This window comes from Battus philenor, unplaced genomic scaffold (genome assembly GCF_028537555.1).
Source record: "Battus philenor isolate CCGP_79_NKW_IND1 unplaced genomic scaffold, ilBatPhil1.0.hap1 SCAF_1, whole genome shotgun sequence".
NCBI classification, from domain to species: domain Eukaryota; kingdom Metazoa; phylum Arthropoda; class Insecta; order Lepidoptera; family Papilionidae; genus Battus; species Battus philenor.
Window position 1 is genome coordinate 2,716,598 of NW_027181661.1, and position 20,130 is coordinate 2,736,727.

The window sequence follows — 20,130 nt, forward strand, 5'->3', positions numbered from 1 at the left end:
GGAACAAAAATATGAGTTAGTGGAACAAAAGTGAGAGTCTTATCTTCTACGGCAGGGGTGTTGAGAGCCTCAGCTCTCTATTCAACATTGGGTACGGATGCCTCGATTACGCCCGAGGCTACGGAACACTTTGGAGCAAGCTCCTGTTCATATGTGGAGTAAGGTGAAATACTCCGCGGGTTAGTACTTGTGGAAGATTTAGGGCAGCTCTTATACCACTATCCACTGCTTCACTGCGTAGAAACGGACTCCCGATATTCCTTATTTGGAGGTTCTATATATAGTTATCGGGCATAGAAACTTTGATAGCGTGTTTTAGAACTTTTGCCAATATCTCCATATTCTCGCATCTATTTTGATATCGCCTATGTCTATCATGAAGTAAATTAACGTAGAAATCTTTTAATATACCATTTTAATTAAAATTATGTCCAGTTTTGCTATAATTTACAAAAATAGTATTTTGACGTGTAACAATTTTCACCGAGAGGAAAATTTTCACGTATGGCACCTATTTCATGGGCAACATGGCTCATTTTCCAAATCCATTGTGGAAGATCTCGTTTTGTAAAAATATTTGAGCAAGATAGATAGTAGAGGATCTTTCTTTCGTGCTTATTTATTGATTTTGGGGTCTCTAAGGTGTAAATGGGACAGTCTGTGTTGGATCTTCGTCTCGCACAGAATTATTGATCAAAACTACCCTATGTTTGAATGGGATGAAAGTTGGGACCTTTCTTTCAACGTTCCCAAAGGTTTCAGCCATTGAAATTTTTCAACCAATTGGCGAATAGTGAATTAGACTTTTCTCTTTCACACGATCATGGAATCTCAACTTATGCGTTTATATCTAGGCACCAAAGATTAAGATACTAAAGATATAGAACAGTTGTGTTAAAATAATTCAGTATTATTATAATAACTGTAAACAACCTATACCAATCATAGAACAAAACGTGGGCGTCTAGAATAGAAAATTATTGCATATAAAATAATCGGAAATATATTTATCTGCGATTATTAAATCACCTGTCCATGGCAATCAAACGTTAGATGACAATAAAAGCAAAAAAAAAATATAACTGTATCTTAAAAGTGAGAAAAATAGCAGCTATCGCAACCTTATTTAATTTTAAGCAAATTTTACATTATATATCTACATGTATGTCCATAAAAATAGAGCGCCAAATGTATAAACGCATATAACGTCAACGGCTTAGCCAATTCGGCTAATTTTTCATTTTTATATCTTAATTAGGTCGCGGGGAAAATTGTGAAGAAAATAATTGAGAATAACATACAAACTACGCAGTAAATTAATACAACTGTGTACACTCATCGAACAATTGACGTAGAACAAATAAAAATAATGTTAACGAACCTACGCTAGGATGTAATGAAAAATTTATCGTGTACAATAAAACATTGCAGTGACATTACAATCATATAATTACTAATCTTACGGTATACGAAAAAAAACCTTTTATCATCATCATCGTGAACAGCCTCCAGCATAGATTTCTAACAGGTCCACATAAAAGCTTGCCTCCGGCGTCTCCCGGTGATCTTTAGAGGGTCCTGTGACAACCTTTGGATGAACGGACGTTCCAGCCTTATTACCATTCATCCATCTGACCAACTGTCCGCGCGCTAACCGGCGTGAATTTGAAACTATCCTGATGAATATTGTCCTAACTTATGAACACGTATAAATATAAATATAGTGTTTATTGTAATTGTTTTTGATGTTGAACGGTTTTGAGCTACTCGCATCCAATCTAGCGGCCTTAATTATATCGTCGGTCCACCAGTGGCTTACACACCTAACTTACACTCGACCGCGAAGATTAGGAATCAATTTCTCTGACTATTAAGTTAACCCATCTAATATTCTTAAGGAACCAGGTCTTGTTTGTAACCCACGGAACTTTTATCTGAAGATTGTCGTCATAGAGGAACTCAATCTGATTCTAGTTAATATCAAATTAGACTCTTCAAGTGTTTTTTTACTACTGCAAGTTCAAAATAAATCTAGTCTTAGCTTGAAAAAAGTTTTCAGTTTTACATTAAACATTTTTCAGTTTCATACATAGCGGAAGGATTGTCAGAATACAACACATTTTTTATACTTCACCGTAAAAAGCGAACAAATAATAAAATTAATTTACATTTACACGAAAAAGGTCCGATTCGACTTCCTGAAACACAACACTTGTGCACATGTTTTCAGGGAAAATTTATAAAGAAACACAATATACGGGGTTCACTTATCCGGTTTACATTTAATAACATGCTGAAAACTCAAACAATATTTCATAGAGAAATGTATATTTATAATTTGTGTAAGTAAAATTTTACTTGTGTAAATTTCGACTGCGATCTTTCATCCTAATATAATTAAAACAAGCTGAATTTATATAACCCATGTCGATTTTTTGCGAAATGTAAATATAAATTAAAAATAATCAAGAGAGGCTTTCTTTATACTAAAATAATTAAATAATATCTTAACAATTAATTACTTAACAATTAATTACTTAAGGAGATATACCATAATAGTAACACTTGGCAGGTTGACAATCGAAGTTCGGTATTATGGTACGCAGAACGCTGTTGCCCATCTTCTAAAAGCTTGTTTGTGACCAGTGGCAATCCTATATAATTAATGCACAAAGTGTGAGTTATATAAGGTTGTATCCTGGAAATCGAATCCGCGACCTACGATTGCAAATTACAATCCTCTACACCAGAGTTCCCCAAACTTTTTTGTGTCGTAGACCCCCGTCGTAGTCCGTGTTGGGTAGACCCCCTACTTACCTGATATCGATTTCCTGTAAATTTCTAACTGCAGTGAAGTTTAGTGTATGTTCAAAATGTATTGCGACCACAAAGCGAATACCAACATCCTACAACTTACATAATTTTATAAACATATATAATATTTTTTTTACTTCATAGGTACTTTTATAAATAATGTAAATGTTTTAATATTATAAAATAGTATGATGTAAGTAAATAGGTACTATCAGTGTATGTGTTGAGATCCACTATCGAGGACCCCCATTTTCATTTCATGGACCCCCAATTTTTTTTTCGCTGTCGTAGACCCCTTTGAGGTTGTCGTCATAGACCCCTAGGGGTCGATATAGACCACTTTGGAAATCACTGCTCCACACCTAGGTTATCACTACGAACTTTTATGTTAATTTTTTAGTTTTTATTTGTTGTTTGTATGAGTGTATGTCAACGTCGCGTCAAGTCGATTCAATCTGTATTTGGGGGAGACCTATGCCTTGAAATAGATGTCTATCAGCTGATATGATGATGTAATTGTATAAGTAAATATACATATGCTCGTATGTGCATGTCGAATTTGTAACCACTACTTTTTATCATTTCATTTCGATAATATAGTTGTCTCTAAGAGATTGCTTCGAGTGATAAAACCGTCGCATAAGCAACAATCTCTGATGATAATGTACAGGATGTTACTTAGTGTCAATAAACAGCAACTTTGTAAACTACGGCGGCCATCTACTAAACGCCTATTACGAATTCAGTAGATAAATAGATTTAATATATATTAAATAAAGAATTACAATTTCATACACATAATTACATAATTGTACGCATAAATACACATGTTTTTCATTTAAATAAGTATTTATTTATTTAAAAAATAGAATTACTATAGGATTGAATATAATTCGAATTATTATATAGATGCGTATGCACGGACGAAAATAAAACTATAATAATCTACAAAATAAACTTAATTTTATTGTTATGAATACATAAAATTGTAATGAATAAATAATTTGTTTGTTTTGTACATAGACAGAGTTAAAAATATATCATAAAACCGAGAGAAGTTTCGCGCCATTCAATTTATTCGGTCGATTAAGTGAATTTATTATATTATAAAGAGAGAGAGAGAGGTAGAGTGTTGGCGAAGTAACGTTTTCAGGCCAAATGGCAAAATTCAATTATACTACAGTAGTGGTGTGTGAAGAAGAAATAGTACCCAATGTACAACTCCTAAATACGCATGATAATTTTCACAATGTTGTCGACTAATGGAGATCTGGAATATTTGAACTATGTCATCTTCCCGTTTAGTACCTCCGTACGAACTGAGCAAAATCTTTAGTTAACTTTTTTTTTAATTTTTCTCAGCAGATTCTGCAGGCTCAGAGTGGCAGAGCGCAAATTGCTCTTAACTTTAAACCTAATTTGAAGTAGCAAAGCTCAAAAGCTCCCGGAGAAGTTACTAAATTCGATTGATGTTGTACACTATTGTCCTTTCTGGTTTTTAGCCTAGTCGAAGACGGTTGCAAGGACCCCCTGGAGGGTACCTCGCCTTGGGCTGCCTGACGTAGCTAATACCCTCTTAGATTCCGATACATAGGTCCGCGAGAAGTTATTGGATGCAGCACATGACCAATCATCATAACGATCTCGTAGCTCATTCGAGAACTTTCTTGTGGTTACACGAGCGATATGCCCCGCCCATTGCAACTTCAAGACGAGCAATTCTTCGAGCTACGTGGGTAACATTAATTCTTCTTCCGATTTTCTCATAACTGATTCCATTTCGCAGCGAAATTCCGAGCAAAACACTTACTATTGCATCAACTTCGTCTTGTCTTATCCGGAGGCTTTAATGAGATCATCGTGCGTTGTACCCAGATCTTCGTGATCTGAGGTTCTCGCCATTTATGTTGATACCGATTTAATCCATGGGCTTGCCTGCCAGCATTTACAATAATTGAAAGCCCTTATTTTCGTTGAGCATGTATTAAATTTGAAACACTATCGAGTATCTTGAACGGAAGAGAAAGGACCTATAAAATGATATTTCGCTTACGTCTGTATTAGACTACGCCTCTGTACGGACAATACAGAGTTTTTCCAAAATAGTTGTTGATGAAAAGCGTCATCATCTAGATCAGAGATGATCAATACGCGGCCCGCGGGCCGCATGCGACCCTTTTAACATATTTATGTGGCCCGCCAAACAATTCAAAAATTTAATTTATTTTGTCATCTATTAAAATATTGCAATAAAATTAATAATAACAGTGGTATTACATAATAAACTGAAACAATTTGTTTGTAACGAGATACTCATATACAATGTACACATACTGATTTGTTAAAACATGCAAGACGAACGCTACACGTCTGCGCAATTTATTTGTATTGAATATGTACAAGAAAACTATATTTTTTTGTTTAATTTTACATTCTTTAAGTTTAGTATATTATTAATATAGATTATTAATATGTTTTGGTGCAGCCCGCAGAACAATTTAAAAATTTAAATTGGCCCGTTTAGTAAAAAGGTTGCTCACACCTGACGACATGGTCAGAGACGAGGGAAGCCGCTGAATGCGGGCGGCGCGAGACCGATCATCGACGAAGGCCGGCTAGTGTGCGCCATTTGATGAAAATAATAAACTTAAAAAAACTAGCATATTTGATATATTTTCAGTCTGTTTACTAGCTACTAGTGGTTCAATTAATATTAGCCATAGTTCGATATTAAAATAAAATGTTGTTCACAATTCGAAAAAAACAGTCTTGGCGGCATTTTAATGCTTAATTTCTCTCTCATTTTCTTCGTTGCTGAGAATCGTAGTTCCTTTCGACTCCATACAGCTATCTCCATCTGTTTAATTCTGGTGATATATTGTGCTCATTGGTGACCACCAGAAACAAACTCTATGTATCTTTAACAAAGGATCCCAGCAGTGACACCGTCATTTACTGGCTGATCAAGTTTTTCAAGAGGATGGTAACGTATAAAGGATTATAGGAGGCGTTATTGAATAGTTCTATTTTCATTTAAATACTTTGGCAGACCAAACAGTGTTTCCTAACCTTTTTTATGTCAAGCCCCACCTAATCCTTCCCCAAACCCGAGCCTTTTCCTATGTAACATACATATTTTTTACATTAATGAGAAAGGGTTAAACTAGTGTGGATTCCATTTTAGAATTGCTCCCCTTAACAATCAAATTACTCCTTGTGGAATGTGAGCCCAATGTTGGGAAACACCAAAAATCTTTATTAACATTTAAATAAAAGGTACTTCCCGGACGCCGTATTAGCCAACCGCGCGCTCCGTAGCATCGAACTGGACACAGTCTTGACCCTGATGCTCACAGGGTACGGAGGATTCTCGGACTACCTACAGGTTTAAACTCAAGAAGAGTCTCTAATGCTTGCCTCGTGCCTGCCTTTCTCAAACACTGTAGAACCATAGTTCATGACACAATCAAAAGGAACAGTACCGAAAAATAACAAAATATGTAGTTATAAAATATATATGTGAAAATTTTTTTTAATTAAATAAAATATAAAATCTTACTTATAAAATAAGAAAATATACAGCTTATTAAAAATATAAAGCCCAGTCCAAAACTAGATGGGGTGTACGAGAAAAAAAATTAGTTTTACAAATTGATTCTGTATACGACTGTACGTCGGTGCTAACACATAATTTTTGTATTTTTTTTTAAATAAATTAACTCATTTATGTCAGGCTGATAGACGCTCTGTGAAAGGTATAGGCCTCCTCCGAATATCGTCATAATATCCGCCTACAAGTCTATTATTAGAGAGATAGAAGGAATTAATTTTTAATTGTAGTATTTTAGAAACATCTAGTCCAAAACCAATCAGTGGCTAAAGACAAAGGCGTAGACCAATGTGTGTTATACGTAATGACTTACCGTACTGAAACATAGTCTTATCACTTTAGTTCATAGCCATGAGATCATATCAGGAATAAGGGAGAGGAACGAGAATAACTGCTCTGTTGATTGGCAAATTGAAGTAGCAGTGGGGGCCTTGAAGCCTCCACTGCTGAACCTGCAATAAGGCGTCCAAAAAGCTGGACATATCACCTTGTTAACGTCCTTGGAAGACTATGGTTGCAGGTTGTATCCAAACGGTCTTATTGAAAATCAATGGAAGTCTTTTATCCCAGCAGTGGATGTCCAATGGAATCATGACGATTAAAAAAAATATTATTTGTAAGTTTTAACAATTCTTAGTCGTCTGTCCCTTTCACTCATAAGTGTGGTTGCAAGAGCGCTATACTGACTACAGTAGTATAAATATAGTATTGTATCATTGCTAATAGATACGTGTTTTTCAGTGTTCTTACAGCTAAAATGATGATGATAACACGTATTTTCCATAGGTGATCGGATTGTGTTGCAATGTGCGCGCAGGTGTCACCTGAGGTACGTATAGAGCAAAGTAAACAAACGTCTGTTTTTAAAATACCGTGTGCGTCTTTAAACTGCGCCCTCCCCGTCCTTGCTTTAGATAGCTGATGCGGTGACGAGCATCTCCTACTACCACTGAAAGCAGTCTCTCATACACAAACCCTTGTTATAATTTTCTAGCAAAAAGCACTAACCCTTTTTAGGAAGTGAGCGTGAAGGAGGGGATTTCTGGAAATAAAAACATCAATATAATGTAAAATTCTACAGGAATAAATGAAAATGCTTTCATCTGCTACAGTACTTTTACTATGCCATCTAGAAGAAATGTAATCAAAAATCGCCGAAGCACGATAAATGGTTTTGCAGTGATGTTATTGAAGAAATCAATTAAATCATTTAATATAATTATTATTATGCAATAAATAGTGTGATGTAGACATTTAAGATAATTATTATGCAAATTATAGCAAAGGTGCGATTATTAATTATAAAATAATTAAAGTATTTAGAATGAAATAACACGTTACATTAATTACTCTTATATATAACATCAGTGCGATTTACAGAACAATAAATAATTAAAGAAGCGAAACATCAAATTTCAGAAATTTTCCGATAAGTAATATCCGGCATTTGATATGGCACATCGTAAACAAGAGCAATGGAGAGAATTTATCATAGTGAAACAACGTGGTATTACAACATCGCTCCGTTATACAATCCATTGATTCTCACTTTTCAGTCCGATGTGCAAAATCAAACGCCGCGTACTAATTTATATTGTTCATAATTAACAGAAGGAATATTGCTAGATTTGTAAAAGCATCTGCTAGCAATATAGCTTACTTAAGCCATCAGTGTTCAAAGCTTATCTCTACCATAAATTCCCCTGATCATACATATGTAAGTATGTCAGTTAAGATGACAATCCATAAATGGTTCAGTAAGAAAAGTTACAGATTAAACCATAAGACAGTAATAACTAGAGTTAGACGCGACGATTGACTGTGAATAACATTAAGTGCCCACATATCCCAAAATAACCTGTTGTCATTTGTAAAACTTAAATATTTATTAAAAAATATTTCTTAAACCAACGTCAAGTCGAAATCTATACACAGATCACATAGTGAACTAAAAAAATTGTTCAAATGAATTTTTTTTTACTGTTCTCAACAAGAACGTATGATGGGTACAATATAAATAATTACTGTGTCTATCATCTGACCTTTTTCATCTTAATTAATAAAACGGTTTTAATAACAATATATAATCAAAAATGTGCAATAGATTGTTTTGGAATATTTTTTTCCGGAGTCACCCACTTCCCATTGACGTTGAAGGGAAAGTCCTTATATCTCTAAAGCATGCAAAATAATTTAATAAAATTTGTCATTAGTATTAAATATACCAATATAACAACAGATACCTGTAGGGGATATAAATTATGTTATCTAATGCACTGGTAAATTTTTATCAAAATTACCTTTTTAATTTCATAATTGAAACACTATCTTAAATTTCAAAAGTTACTCTACAACCATAACATGTTTCTAAAATTTATTTATTCAAAATCACCAAATGGTAAAATACTATGAGATTCAAATATTACATAAACTACATTATTTTGACAAATTGTGCGGTAACATATGTGATATAAATAACGGAAATATAGTTCTAAGTCATAAATACTGATCTAGTAAAGAATTTGATATAATCACATTAGAGAAAAGTTCAGACTATCACGATATAACATTAATATTCAAATAGACAATAATATTCATAAGCAAAATAATCAGAGATATGATATTTGGGTGCGCAGTTATCTAAAGTTTATGTGTTGTTATATTATGGAGAGAACTTTTTTTTACGAAAAGCTGCAACGTGCAAATAGTGGAGGGAGACTAGTCACTTCACCTGTAGTTAGCGTAGCAATTAGGAAGTCGATGATGCCGTTTCCATATCTGCTGAGCAAAGCTAACTAGGTATGCATACAAATACCTAATCTCTGATAATCATAGTAAATCACAATACCTTTCATAATACAAAGCAACAAACATATACATTAAATAGAGAGACATTTTGAAATGCAACCGATGTCATTTGATAACTACAGTTTTAAAACATTTCAATACTAATAAGTTATCGCCTCGCTGGGCAAACTAAAAATCCTTTTTTCCTGTTCCACATCGAATTGTTTTTTCGCTTACGTTCTAAATTATTATAATGTAATCATGTGATGGAAAATATGTCAGGGATTCCGAAAGTATCAACACCTCGGGGCCAACATCAAACAAAACTGATTTTGGAGATCACCGAGGTCTAAAAATTTAACCACATAACACAAGCTCTTATTTGAAATCTTTTGACCTTATGTATTTTGACGTTTTATATATACTAAATTTTTTGCATCTTAGTCTGGGTAAATTTTCATGAAAATTTAAAGTTACTCACATAACCAACTTCAAAGTTTTCTAATTAATATTTTGGGTCAATAGAAAAAAAAGTTGAGATACTCAAATTTGGGAATGTGGGTTTGATGTATTAGTTCGTAATGGGTATTTTGCCCAAATTAGTTTGGGAATCCCTGATCTAGGTAATCACAAATGAATACAATTATTATGCTTTTAATTGCGATTTTTTTCGAATCTAGAAAGATCCAACTCAGTCACACAATAAGTTAAAAATATTATATCGCATAAAATTTTCAAGCATTAAAATTATCAAAAAATCACCGGGAATGTATTTAACACCTATACAAGCGATAAAATATTCATAAAGAAGTCATTTAAAGGCACACATAAAAATAGAACAAGTCATTAAAAATAATTTAATTTTTATAAATGAAATACTTAATTAATACTGTGTAATATTCAAGGAATGTCATGAAGTAACAATGTTTTATAAATGTATATTTAAAGTTGTTTACATGTACCTAAAAATGATAGATTCAATTTTCCTATGGAACTCAGTCTTGGAACTTAAGGAATGGATATTATGTTCTAACTAGGCATATGAGGTAAGTATCGTTGACTTTAATTTTGTGCATTTGTACTACGCATAGCAGAGGTCAGCAACGTTTTTGGGTCACTGGTCATAATAGGAAAAATATGATCAAAGAGATGTTAGGATCAGAGATATTTTGGTATCTCAAATAATTTTTTATGTTCACTTATTTTCTGAATTGGCCCATAAGTTGCTGACTCCTGTCGTAGGATAACTAGCATATATTCTAAAACCTCTATAGTTGATGTGTATAACTAGATATTAAGTAATATTTTCAACTGCTAACACAACTACATTTCTATTTTAAGAGAATTCGCTCGAGCAGATTATCTTTTACTTTTGGTGACTAAATCAATAACTGCATTGGTTCCAAATGTAGATAACAATAATCATGATTATTTTAGTTTTTTTTTCAGAACATATACAAGTGATCGCTGTAAATGACCCTAACTGGATAATTAAAGCAAAATAGAAAAAAAAATGAACCAACAGTAGCTGTAGAATCCGAATTAAATGAAAAAATGAAAATAAAATCATAGGAAATTAAAGGCTTAGAAAATTTTACGAATAAAAATAAACAAAACAGATGAGTGTTTGGATCACATTGAATAACATTTTTTTAATTACTTAAAAAAAATTGTGTATTTGGAATCTATTCACTTTCCTTTTCTTTTTAATTTAATTGATATTATGGAATTCTTACATTTTATTGTTCTATTATGGTTGATTAAGATATTTTAATACATAGACAACTGCTGTCTAGTTAGTATAATAACAAACAAATAAGTAATAAAACACGACATGAATCTTATCCTAATTAAATATATATATGAAACGCTTTAGATCAGTAAAGCCGCCTCCTTATTAGTACAATTTAAATACATAAATATTTATCAGGGCAGATTTTCAAAAGTGGACTTTTAAATGTTTCTTTAAATTTCTTAACAGTTGTTGACGCTACATATAATCATCTCTTCCTTTTTTTCCTTGCAAGTGTGATTGAGATAGCGGTATATTAACAATCCAACAAATATAGTAAAAAACCTAGTACACCGAAAATGAGAAATTAGAGTTATATTATGCAATTTCTGGACAAAGTAATTTAGTCACCAAAAAATAAGAGAACTATGTGATATCTGAGTTATTGTCAATTGCTATTACATTTATACGTCCGCTAAGCTACAAATGTGTAAATAATGTTTGTTAACGAATTATATCACGCCAGCAAACGCAGCAGTAAAATTAGAATTTTTTACTATAACAAATCACTTAAGACAGGGATTCCCAAAGCGGTCGACGTCAAAGGGTCCAATTAAATTTTGAATCAAAGAGAAAATTTGAGAATCCCTGTTCTAAAATACAGAAATTCCTATCCGGTTTAATTTTTTTGAAATGTAATTAATTGTATAAGTGCCCAAAGATTTTCTGACTTAATATAGCAGTAAATAATAACAGAAAAACATTTATTTTTGGAATGATTGCGGGCTACAAAAATCTACTGAAGCATTAAGGCATAAGTTATTTTAATTGTAAAATCTTTGTATACTTGAATATCTAGGAGTAACAAACATCAGAGCCGCAATTGTCAAAATACCATAGACAAGAAGCCGCTTCAGCTTATTAATGTTTAACAATTTATTATCTACCTAGCCACAGCGACATTCAGTAAATCCATAGGCACACACACATTGTCATAACACTGTAATACATTACATATCCGTATTACAAGATCTGGTGCTGATGATTCAGGGCTTCCTAACCAGCAGAGAGCATGCGCTGAGCCCGGTTGATATTGCAGCCAGCTCCGAGAAGCAGATGGAACGCCTGGCGAAATCAATCTTCTCACAAAACACCTGCAGCAGAAATCAGATATTTGTTTGTAACTCTAAAAAACACTGATGTCAAAGACGGCTTCGTGCTACGTCAGTGACCTTGGTTCTTCTTCAGAACTCCTTAATTCCAATCGATTCTACCTAGCGGCGAAGCTCCAGGCATAGCCATTATTCATAGCATAGCTTTCCAATGTTCACTGAATAATTTTGTGGCTTCTTATAAGGCCCATCATATATGATCACATCTCAGATTCATATATCATCACCGGCAGTGCACATTGCTCAAAGACTTGTTTTCAGACACTGTGATATTTTGGACAAGAAAATGTTTGAAGCTTCCTGAACGCTACCCATCAGAGTTGGATTCGGACAGTTTCTCCTGGGTAAATAATTGTCCAATAACTTCTTGAGTAGACACAAAATAAACATTAGACATCAACTTTTCCTTGTTTATAATCATTGTACGGCCTACTTGTTTTCAGGCTCTACTGAGACCACCAAGCATTTTATCCAAGTCTTCCAACGTCTTAGCCATTACGACTACGTCATCGGCAAGCCAAAGGTGAAGATATACTTGCCGTTTGTATTGATACCGACATGGAGTGGGCTCCATTTTGAGACTAAAGATATCTTCCAGGGCAGCGGAGAACAGTTTCAGAGAACACTCTGAAAACTGTTATCTAACATCTCATTGTTTAACACCTCTCTGCAACAGGAGTGGTTTTGAGCTTTTGTTCTCTGTAACTGGACTGACATGGTAGCTTTTTCTTACAAGTACTTTAATGCTTAAATGTACCATTTATCTGGCACTTTTGGTGAGATTGCAGTATAGTCCAAGTTTCGACTAAATCAAAGGCTTTTTCATAGTCCATTTCATATTTCATAGGCCAAGCATACTATTTAGTTTTCTGTATAATCTGCCGCAGCATATGATATGGTGTTAAAAGATACAGGCTTATTTGGGAGGCTGGGAGTCATCAAAACTATGTTCGAGATGATTCATAACATGAAACTGTAGAACAACTTGTGCACTTGACTTTTTTTCTATTGAACTGCGACAGGCCAATAACTATGATAGTGTATAATCTATCAGGACTGCTAGTGTATATAAAATAATCATAGAATTATTGCATTTATATTTTTATAATATATTTACCTTGAAAGAATCTGGTATCTCCTCGATAGCTCTATGAATAAGTGTTCCATTGACATAGAGGCAGTTCGCAGCTTCATCTTCAGGAACAGTGAGAGTTTGATAAGAAAATGTCGCCTCTCTCTCCATTCTCTTCAACAATTCTTGCGCTTCCTTGCTAGCACCCACACAGAGGATATCAGGTCCGGCTACTGTTATGTAGCTTTTCAAACGCCGTGCACTTTTAGGCATCTGTAAAGATATATACATATGTATATAATACTATAAAGGTATTAAATATTTATACATATATGACTAAAATGTTGATGAAAAAGTTCCTCCGCATCTTATATAAAAATTCGAAGCATATAATTTCAAATACATATATGCCCAGGTGCAATTTTGTTTGAAGACTCTTTGCCATCATGTAGTAGTGAAGTCACACAAATCATTCAAGAAGGTTCCAATCAGTAGTGATACGACCCAATGAGGAAGAGAAGGTAGTGATATGATAACATTACTGAAAAAAAATTGAAACTTCTGATCGAAACAATGCAGCAAGTAGTTTTAACATGTGTGAATGTTCTGAACATTCTGAAACTGGTGCAAATGAGAGTGTGCAAGTCAGGATTATGTAAAGGATTCATTATCACCACCCCCTCAAATTTCCTTAATTTTTGCTGAGAAAGAATAGTATCAAATGGTAATGCTGGTATAAAAGTCGGTCTATGTATCACAGGGTTCTCCAACCCCCATCCATCTAGACAGAAGCATTGCCAGAGTTTCTTCCGCAACTTCTCTCAGTGCTAGCACTAGATGTTTCGGAGCTGCCTGAACTTGAAGTTGGACTTACTAATTTGAACCATTTTTCCTTGGTCATAATCATCTATAACTTCGAGTATAACTCGTCCGACAAATACTTGAGTACTCGTATTCATGACATGGATGTTCAACATCAGTTATTATTACTAGCATTAGTATCATATTATAATAAAACAGATATTCTCACTACTTTTAAAGCCTTGATCAAGCTAATATGGAGGTCTGAAGTGTTAGAGATATATACTCCTTGCTATCATTGAGAAATAAATTATTAGGGCGACCGGAAAATAAAGTTTTTTCTGTCAACAACTTTTGCAGATAAATCGATTGATTTTTACAGCTCCAGCATTAAAAATTTGTATACTAGATAGCAAAAGGTTGTTAACATATTGTTGATCATAAATAAAAAGTAGTTAAAAATGTAGTCATATGAATTTAACTTAAGAAAGCGAAGTTACTTTCTGCTATATTTATCTATTGCTCACCTTAATGGGTGTGCAGGGAAATTCAGGAAATGCCTCCGCCACTGCACTGGCACCAGCCTCATTGCTTGCTTCAGAAATGCCTACAAAAAACTCACGACCTAAAATGATAATTATTAATCCATTAATAAAACTTTATTTAACACAACATCCAGTAATAACAATTGGTCTATCCATTCATTATTAGAAAGTAAAGTACACAATGGAAAGTTGAAGGCACTAGTTCTGAGTGTAATGTCTAATTAGAGACTATTTGACTGAAAATGGGGTGTGGCTAGGTCCATAGACATTGTTGTATCACTGAAATCATAAAGTGAATGGTCAATATCATGGTGAATTTCTTTATATCTGTTACCATACACAGTGCAACCCTGTAAAGTATGTACACACAACATATTACTTGCTTTTAATACCCCCTCTTCAGAGTTGTTCATTGGTATTACTAAAATTTATTGTTATAATTCCAGTAAGAGATTGATTAGCATAAAAATCATAATCATTTCAATTTTACTAATTTTACTGCTGGACATTAACTTTATAACATATTAATAATACACTTTAATTGTACCTGTAAACAGGACATCAGAGCCCAGAAGTTTGGCTTCAGGATCCGTTAATTCAATCACCGTTTGCCCAAGGTCTTTCTCCATTATATACTTTAGTATTTTCATCTATAAAAGAGGATATAAACTTAATTCATTAACACTATCATTTAAAGCAGGGATTATCAAAACTTTTTTGGCCAAGTAACCCTTTTTAAAAATACACGGTACACAATGGTTTATTATTAACCATCTATAAAATGACCCTGAAAACCTGGCATCTAAGTTAGGTAGCATCAGTTACCTTCAGCCCTTGAAGTCATTTGATATCCAACAACTAGACTTCAGATTATTAGAAAGGTTACTACTGTTAAGAAACACCTACATAAACATTACAACTGATTACAGACAATACTTTAAACAAATATTTTATGGATTTCTTAAATCCCTTATCTATTTCTTAAAAGAGTTTTATTTAATTGCTGCTAAATTTTATTGTTAAACAGATACATTTTTACATTAAGTTGTGCCCCAAGAACATAATTTTTATAAGGTGCCTAATACTTTTAGTCAAGGTTGTATATATATATATATATCCATTACATTGAGTTTTATTCACATTATCCTTTTATCAACCAATGCAATTGGCCTGATGTCAAAACAATTTTTTTGTAAGCATTTGCTATTAATATTAACTGAACATGACAAACATGTATACTAAAAGAAAGATATTTAAATCACATGTGAAAGTTTATTATGTAAATTGTTTTGTAAATTTATTTACAAAATAATTTACATAATAAACTTTCGAACTAAGATATATAGAGGTTTTCCGAATAAATAGCATGATACCAAACATGTGATTACATTAAATTATATAGTTAGAAAATGAACACCTACCATTTCATCTTCTTCGCTAGATGATGGCTTCGTGAATAAGGCAATCCCATGGCAGACGATAGCAATGTCCTCCAACAAAATATTTTCAGGGAAAGAGTAATCAAAATCCACATCCACTACCTCTAAATTGAGTTCCCTGAGTAAGCGCAAATAGCAATCGTATTGCCGTCGCGCATCGTTAAGATCTGCCCTGTCCGTAATTCGTAAAACTGGAACAACTTTACCAACCACAGCATGAGTGTATTCATGCATTTTGAAGTCCATTTTTAGAATAGAACCGACGCCCTTTCAACTTTTATTAATTAATCACTTTCATGTATTGTAAAATAGTACAATGTATTTATTATTTTCACAAATACTAGATATTGTTAAATGAGTTATGCATAACGAAAAATTTAATAAACAAAATGCAGAATACAATGTTTAAAATATTAAAATTCTCGAATCAGTAAACAGAACACCGCTGCAAAGACTATACAGACTATTTAGTGTCATAGATAAATTATTATTTCAGACATGCGGGATTTGCGTCGGAAAAGCGTTATGTTAAATATTGTATTACAATCACCAAAAAAGCAATACCAAAAAAAAGTTTTTTGATAAATAATCACAAATTCGTATTGTGTCAGCAATAACCAAAACTTAAAACATGGTATCGATGTAGCAACTTCTGTAGGACAATATTTAAGTCCGGACCTGAAACTGCTACCGCCATCAATGTCCCTACGAGACGTATACAACCTTTCATCGAGGATTTTTCGCAGCAAATTGTACCCGAAGATAACTTTCAATTGTCTCTGCCTTACTATATACGAATCTCCTGAGACGCAAATATGACTCTAGGGCCGTTATGGGATCGAGAGATATTATACATGCATGTCATACATATATGATCCCACTCCGGATTTACTGGGTTAACAAATTGCCTAGCCAACAGTCTGGCAAAGCAAAGTATCTCTAACTCTCCAAGGGGAATCCCTTTTGATTCGGTTACGTGCAACGAAATTGTGAATGTCATTTGCCGTCGCCGCCCGTACATAGCACTGGGTTTAGGTAGCATAACCGATAAGGTAGCCCAATTCCTTCCGATGGAAATTATTCTGGTCATGGGTCTCATTTTAACGCGTCCAAGATCAAAGGATTCTTCCTCAATCAATGGTATATTGCAGAGGTCGTAATATTTGTTTATGTATTCCAACGTCCGAAACTTTACTGGAGTAACTTTTGTTACTTCTTCCCTCAGCACTAAAGCTTTTCATAATGATAGTAACAACACCAACTTAATTACGAGAAACTCTCATCAGTCAGTATTTTTCTGTAAAATTTTGAATAAATAAATGATTTGTTGTAATACTAATAATATTTTTAATTTTCGAGAAGCATGAAGTTGGTTTATAATAATTGTATAAGGTTTTTATACATAAAGACGTTATCGCAGTGCGTGAGTCATATGTTAAAATTTTTGCAGTCAATGAACTTGCTTCATGCTAGTTGAATCTACTTTTTTAGTACTTTATTTTAGTGTTAATTTGTTGTTATCCGCCGTATGTTTCATTGCTATTCCGCAGCAGCGCTGGTGTACATTAACGTAATACCAATCGAATATAGATATGTGGTATCTTCTAGGATAGTGCTTGTTATTTCTTTTAGCCTGCAGCTGATGGATTCTAGTTGATGAATGTCTATCTTTGATCAGTGAATTAATTCTACGTGCCCACCAAAGATCCACTGATGACCATTTCTCCATTCATGGTAGATCATGTTCAAATTTACAAATGATTATGTGAGTAATTTTATCGGGCGTAAGGATTTATTGATTACCCGTTATTTCAAAAAAGTCTATAACACTGCCCTGTTGCTTAATGTGGTCTATCATAATATTCAATCGAAAGACTTGAAGACTATCCAAATATTAATAATTTCCGCAGCCGCCTGTGCAGCTCATCAGGAAGATAAAGTAAATATCTCAGCAGCATATTTTGAGAAAGTTTGAGAATCATTTTATTTCTGCTAGCTTTTATATCACTTTTCTTAAAATAGTTAAATAACGGATAAAGCTGTTGCTGTTTCAACGAAGTAAAAGAACGTTCAGGATATTAGTTGGAACACTTTTTCCCCAGATTATATAGTTATCTGTAAATAAGTTATTTATTGAGGTAGAAATAATAAAAAGCCTAATGACACACTTTTATTAGTAATAAATTTAAATCATCTTCAATTAATTATTTTTACTAAATTAAATAAACCATTTTTAGCTTTTCCTGTGAATTTTATTTCCAACATCAACAAATTATTAACGAAATACGATCTCTACAAATGTTGCCTTGTCATGCCTGTGTTTTGCAATTTAAAAAGTTTAGAGGATTATTTTTATTTCCATAGCATTCTCTCTTATGGTATTTTATTATGGGAGAGTGCTGCCGACATTAATTCTGTAATTACAGAAAAGAGCGGTGTGGCCTACTTATAACTTAAAAGTTTGATATTCCCAGCAAGACGTTTTTTTTTAAAGAAATTATATTCTAACAGTTTCTTTTTAAAATAACATATCTTATGCGCCATAATGTCAAATCTTATATGATAAACAATAACAGACACATGATGAATACAAGAAATTAAAATAAACTCGACACTCCTAAATTTCGTCCACAAAAAGTCAAATTTTTCATTGGTCTTAGTTTATACATACATAATAAAGTTCCACAAGATATCTCACACCTTCCTTTCCTTTGTTATAAATCTAAATTTAAAAGTATATTAACAAAAATCTTATAACATTCAATAGTTTTTAGTTGATCGCAATGTGGAACTTGATTTGTTAACTCATTTACATGATGTACACATGAAAAATTGTTAAATTTAATTTAAAGATAGCGACTGCTTAGTTTCTGGGCGGCTCCTCTCAACAGTTTAGTATTCCGAGTTAGTGGTAACATTAATTCTTTCATATGGACATAGATTTTGTTCCTCAGTCCAATTTTAGTACAGATAAGATAAATCATTTTGTTTTAATTACAGACCTTTATATTATATGATTAATATTAAAGCTAATAATACCTCATAAGAACTCATGACATTTCTTGATTTCATTTGTTGTTACAATTATGCATTGTGTCTTCTCGTCATAAACGGAATTTCTGGGTGTTTCTAGAGCGTCGCTTACGACGACATATAATAAGAGCATCTTGTGGAGTAATCTTTAATCTCTCAAAGAGGACACATGCTTGCGCCGGAATGATTCTACTCAGGCATTGCTGGTCTATGAAAATGATGATTATGGTGAAAAGCCGAATGCCCCCTAGCCGGTTGCCTGAAAAAAGAATGATCTTCCAGCTTCCTATTTTTGAAAACAAAGGGTGCTCCCGGGAGCTGACAGAATACTTTTTTTTGACAAATAAATTTCTTAAAGAATTTGGATTTCTTTTAAAAATGACAAAACTACTATTCAGTGGAATAGCTGTGCCTGGGTGAATCCGCACTTTTCATACACTTTGGGTCCTCGCACATGCCTCCAATGTCATTGACTTCCATTCCATACACATTTAGACTTAACATAGTCACAGGTAGAAGAGATCACAACCTCCAGCAATGAGGTAAACGATACAAGGATCAGCAAGGCTTTTTTTCATGGAGACCATTTGGTCTCCTTGAAAAAAAAGAAAACCTTTAAATCAAATACAATTTAAAAGTTGCTAAATCAGTTTTTTTTAAATTTTGGCAAGTGTTACATGCATATCTTGTTAACCAATAGGCACTAACAATGGCACAGGCCTCCCCTAAAGGTCGCTGCGATGACCGGTCTTTGGCTGCGTTTATATCGAGAAACTACCTTAAGTATGTAATCAGCTGAATGGGTGAAGTAGAGAGAGAAGTTGTTCCTCTTTGTTAGAAAGTTAGCGTGAACATAGAGTATGAAAGTTTTTGGTAATCGAAACATAAATATAATGGATAATTCTACTGGAATAAATAAAAATGCCTTCATCTGCGCTTGTACTTTTATTATGCCATCTAAAAGAAATATAATCACAAAATTTGTTGAAGCAAGATAAGAGGGTTTGCATTGATGTTATTCAAAAAAATCAATTAAATCATTTTTATATATATTTGCAAATAATATTGTGATGTAGACATTTAAGATAATTATTATGCAAAGTATAGCGAATCTGTGGTTATTAA

The 20,130-nt window shown here is 33.3% G+C and overlaps 1 protein-coding gene across 1 annotated transcript; it reads right to left on the minus strand.

Moving 5' to 3' along the window:
• Positions 1-11,731: 11,731 nt before the first annotated feature.
• LOC137920968 (N(G),N(G)-dimethylarginine dimethylaminohydrolase 1-like) lies at positions 11,732-16,325 on the minus strand. Its single transcript, XM_068763913.1, has 5 exons — positions 15,955-16,325; positions 15,081-15,183; positions 14,516-14,613; positions 13,233-13,460; positions 11,732-12,097 (listed from the first exon to the last, which is right to left on the minus strand). Exons 1-5 carry the CDS (start codon positions 16,216-16,218, stop codon positions 11,990-11,992), a joined length of 801 nt encoding a protein of 266 aa, XP_068620014.1. The 5' UTR covers positions 16,219-16,325; the 3' UTR covers positions 11,732-11,989.
• Positions 16,326-20,130: the final 3,805 nt, after the last annotated feature.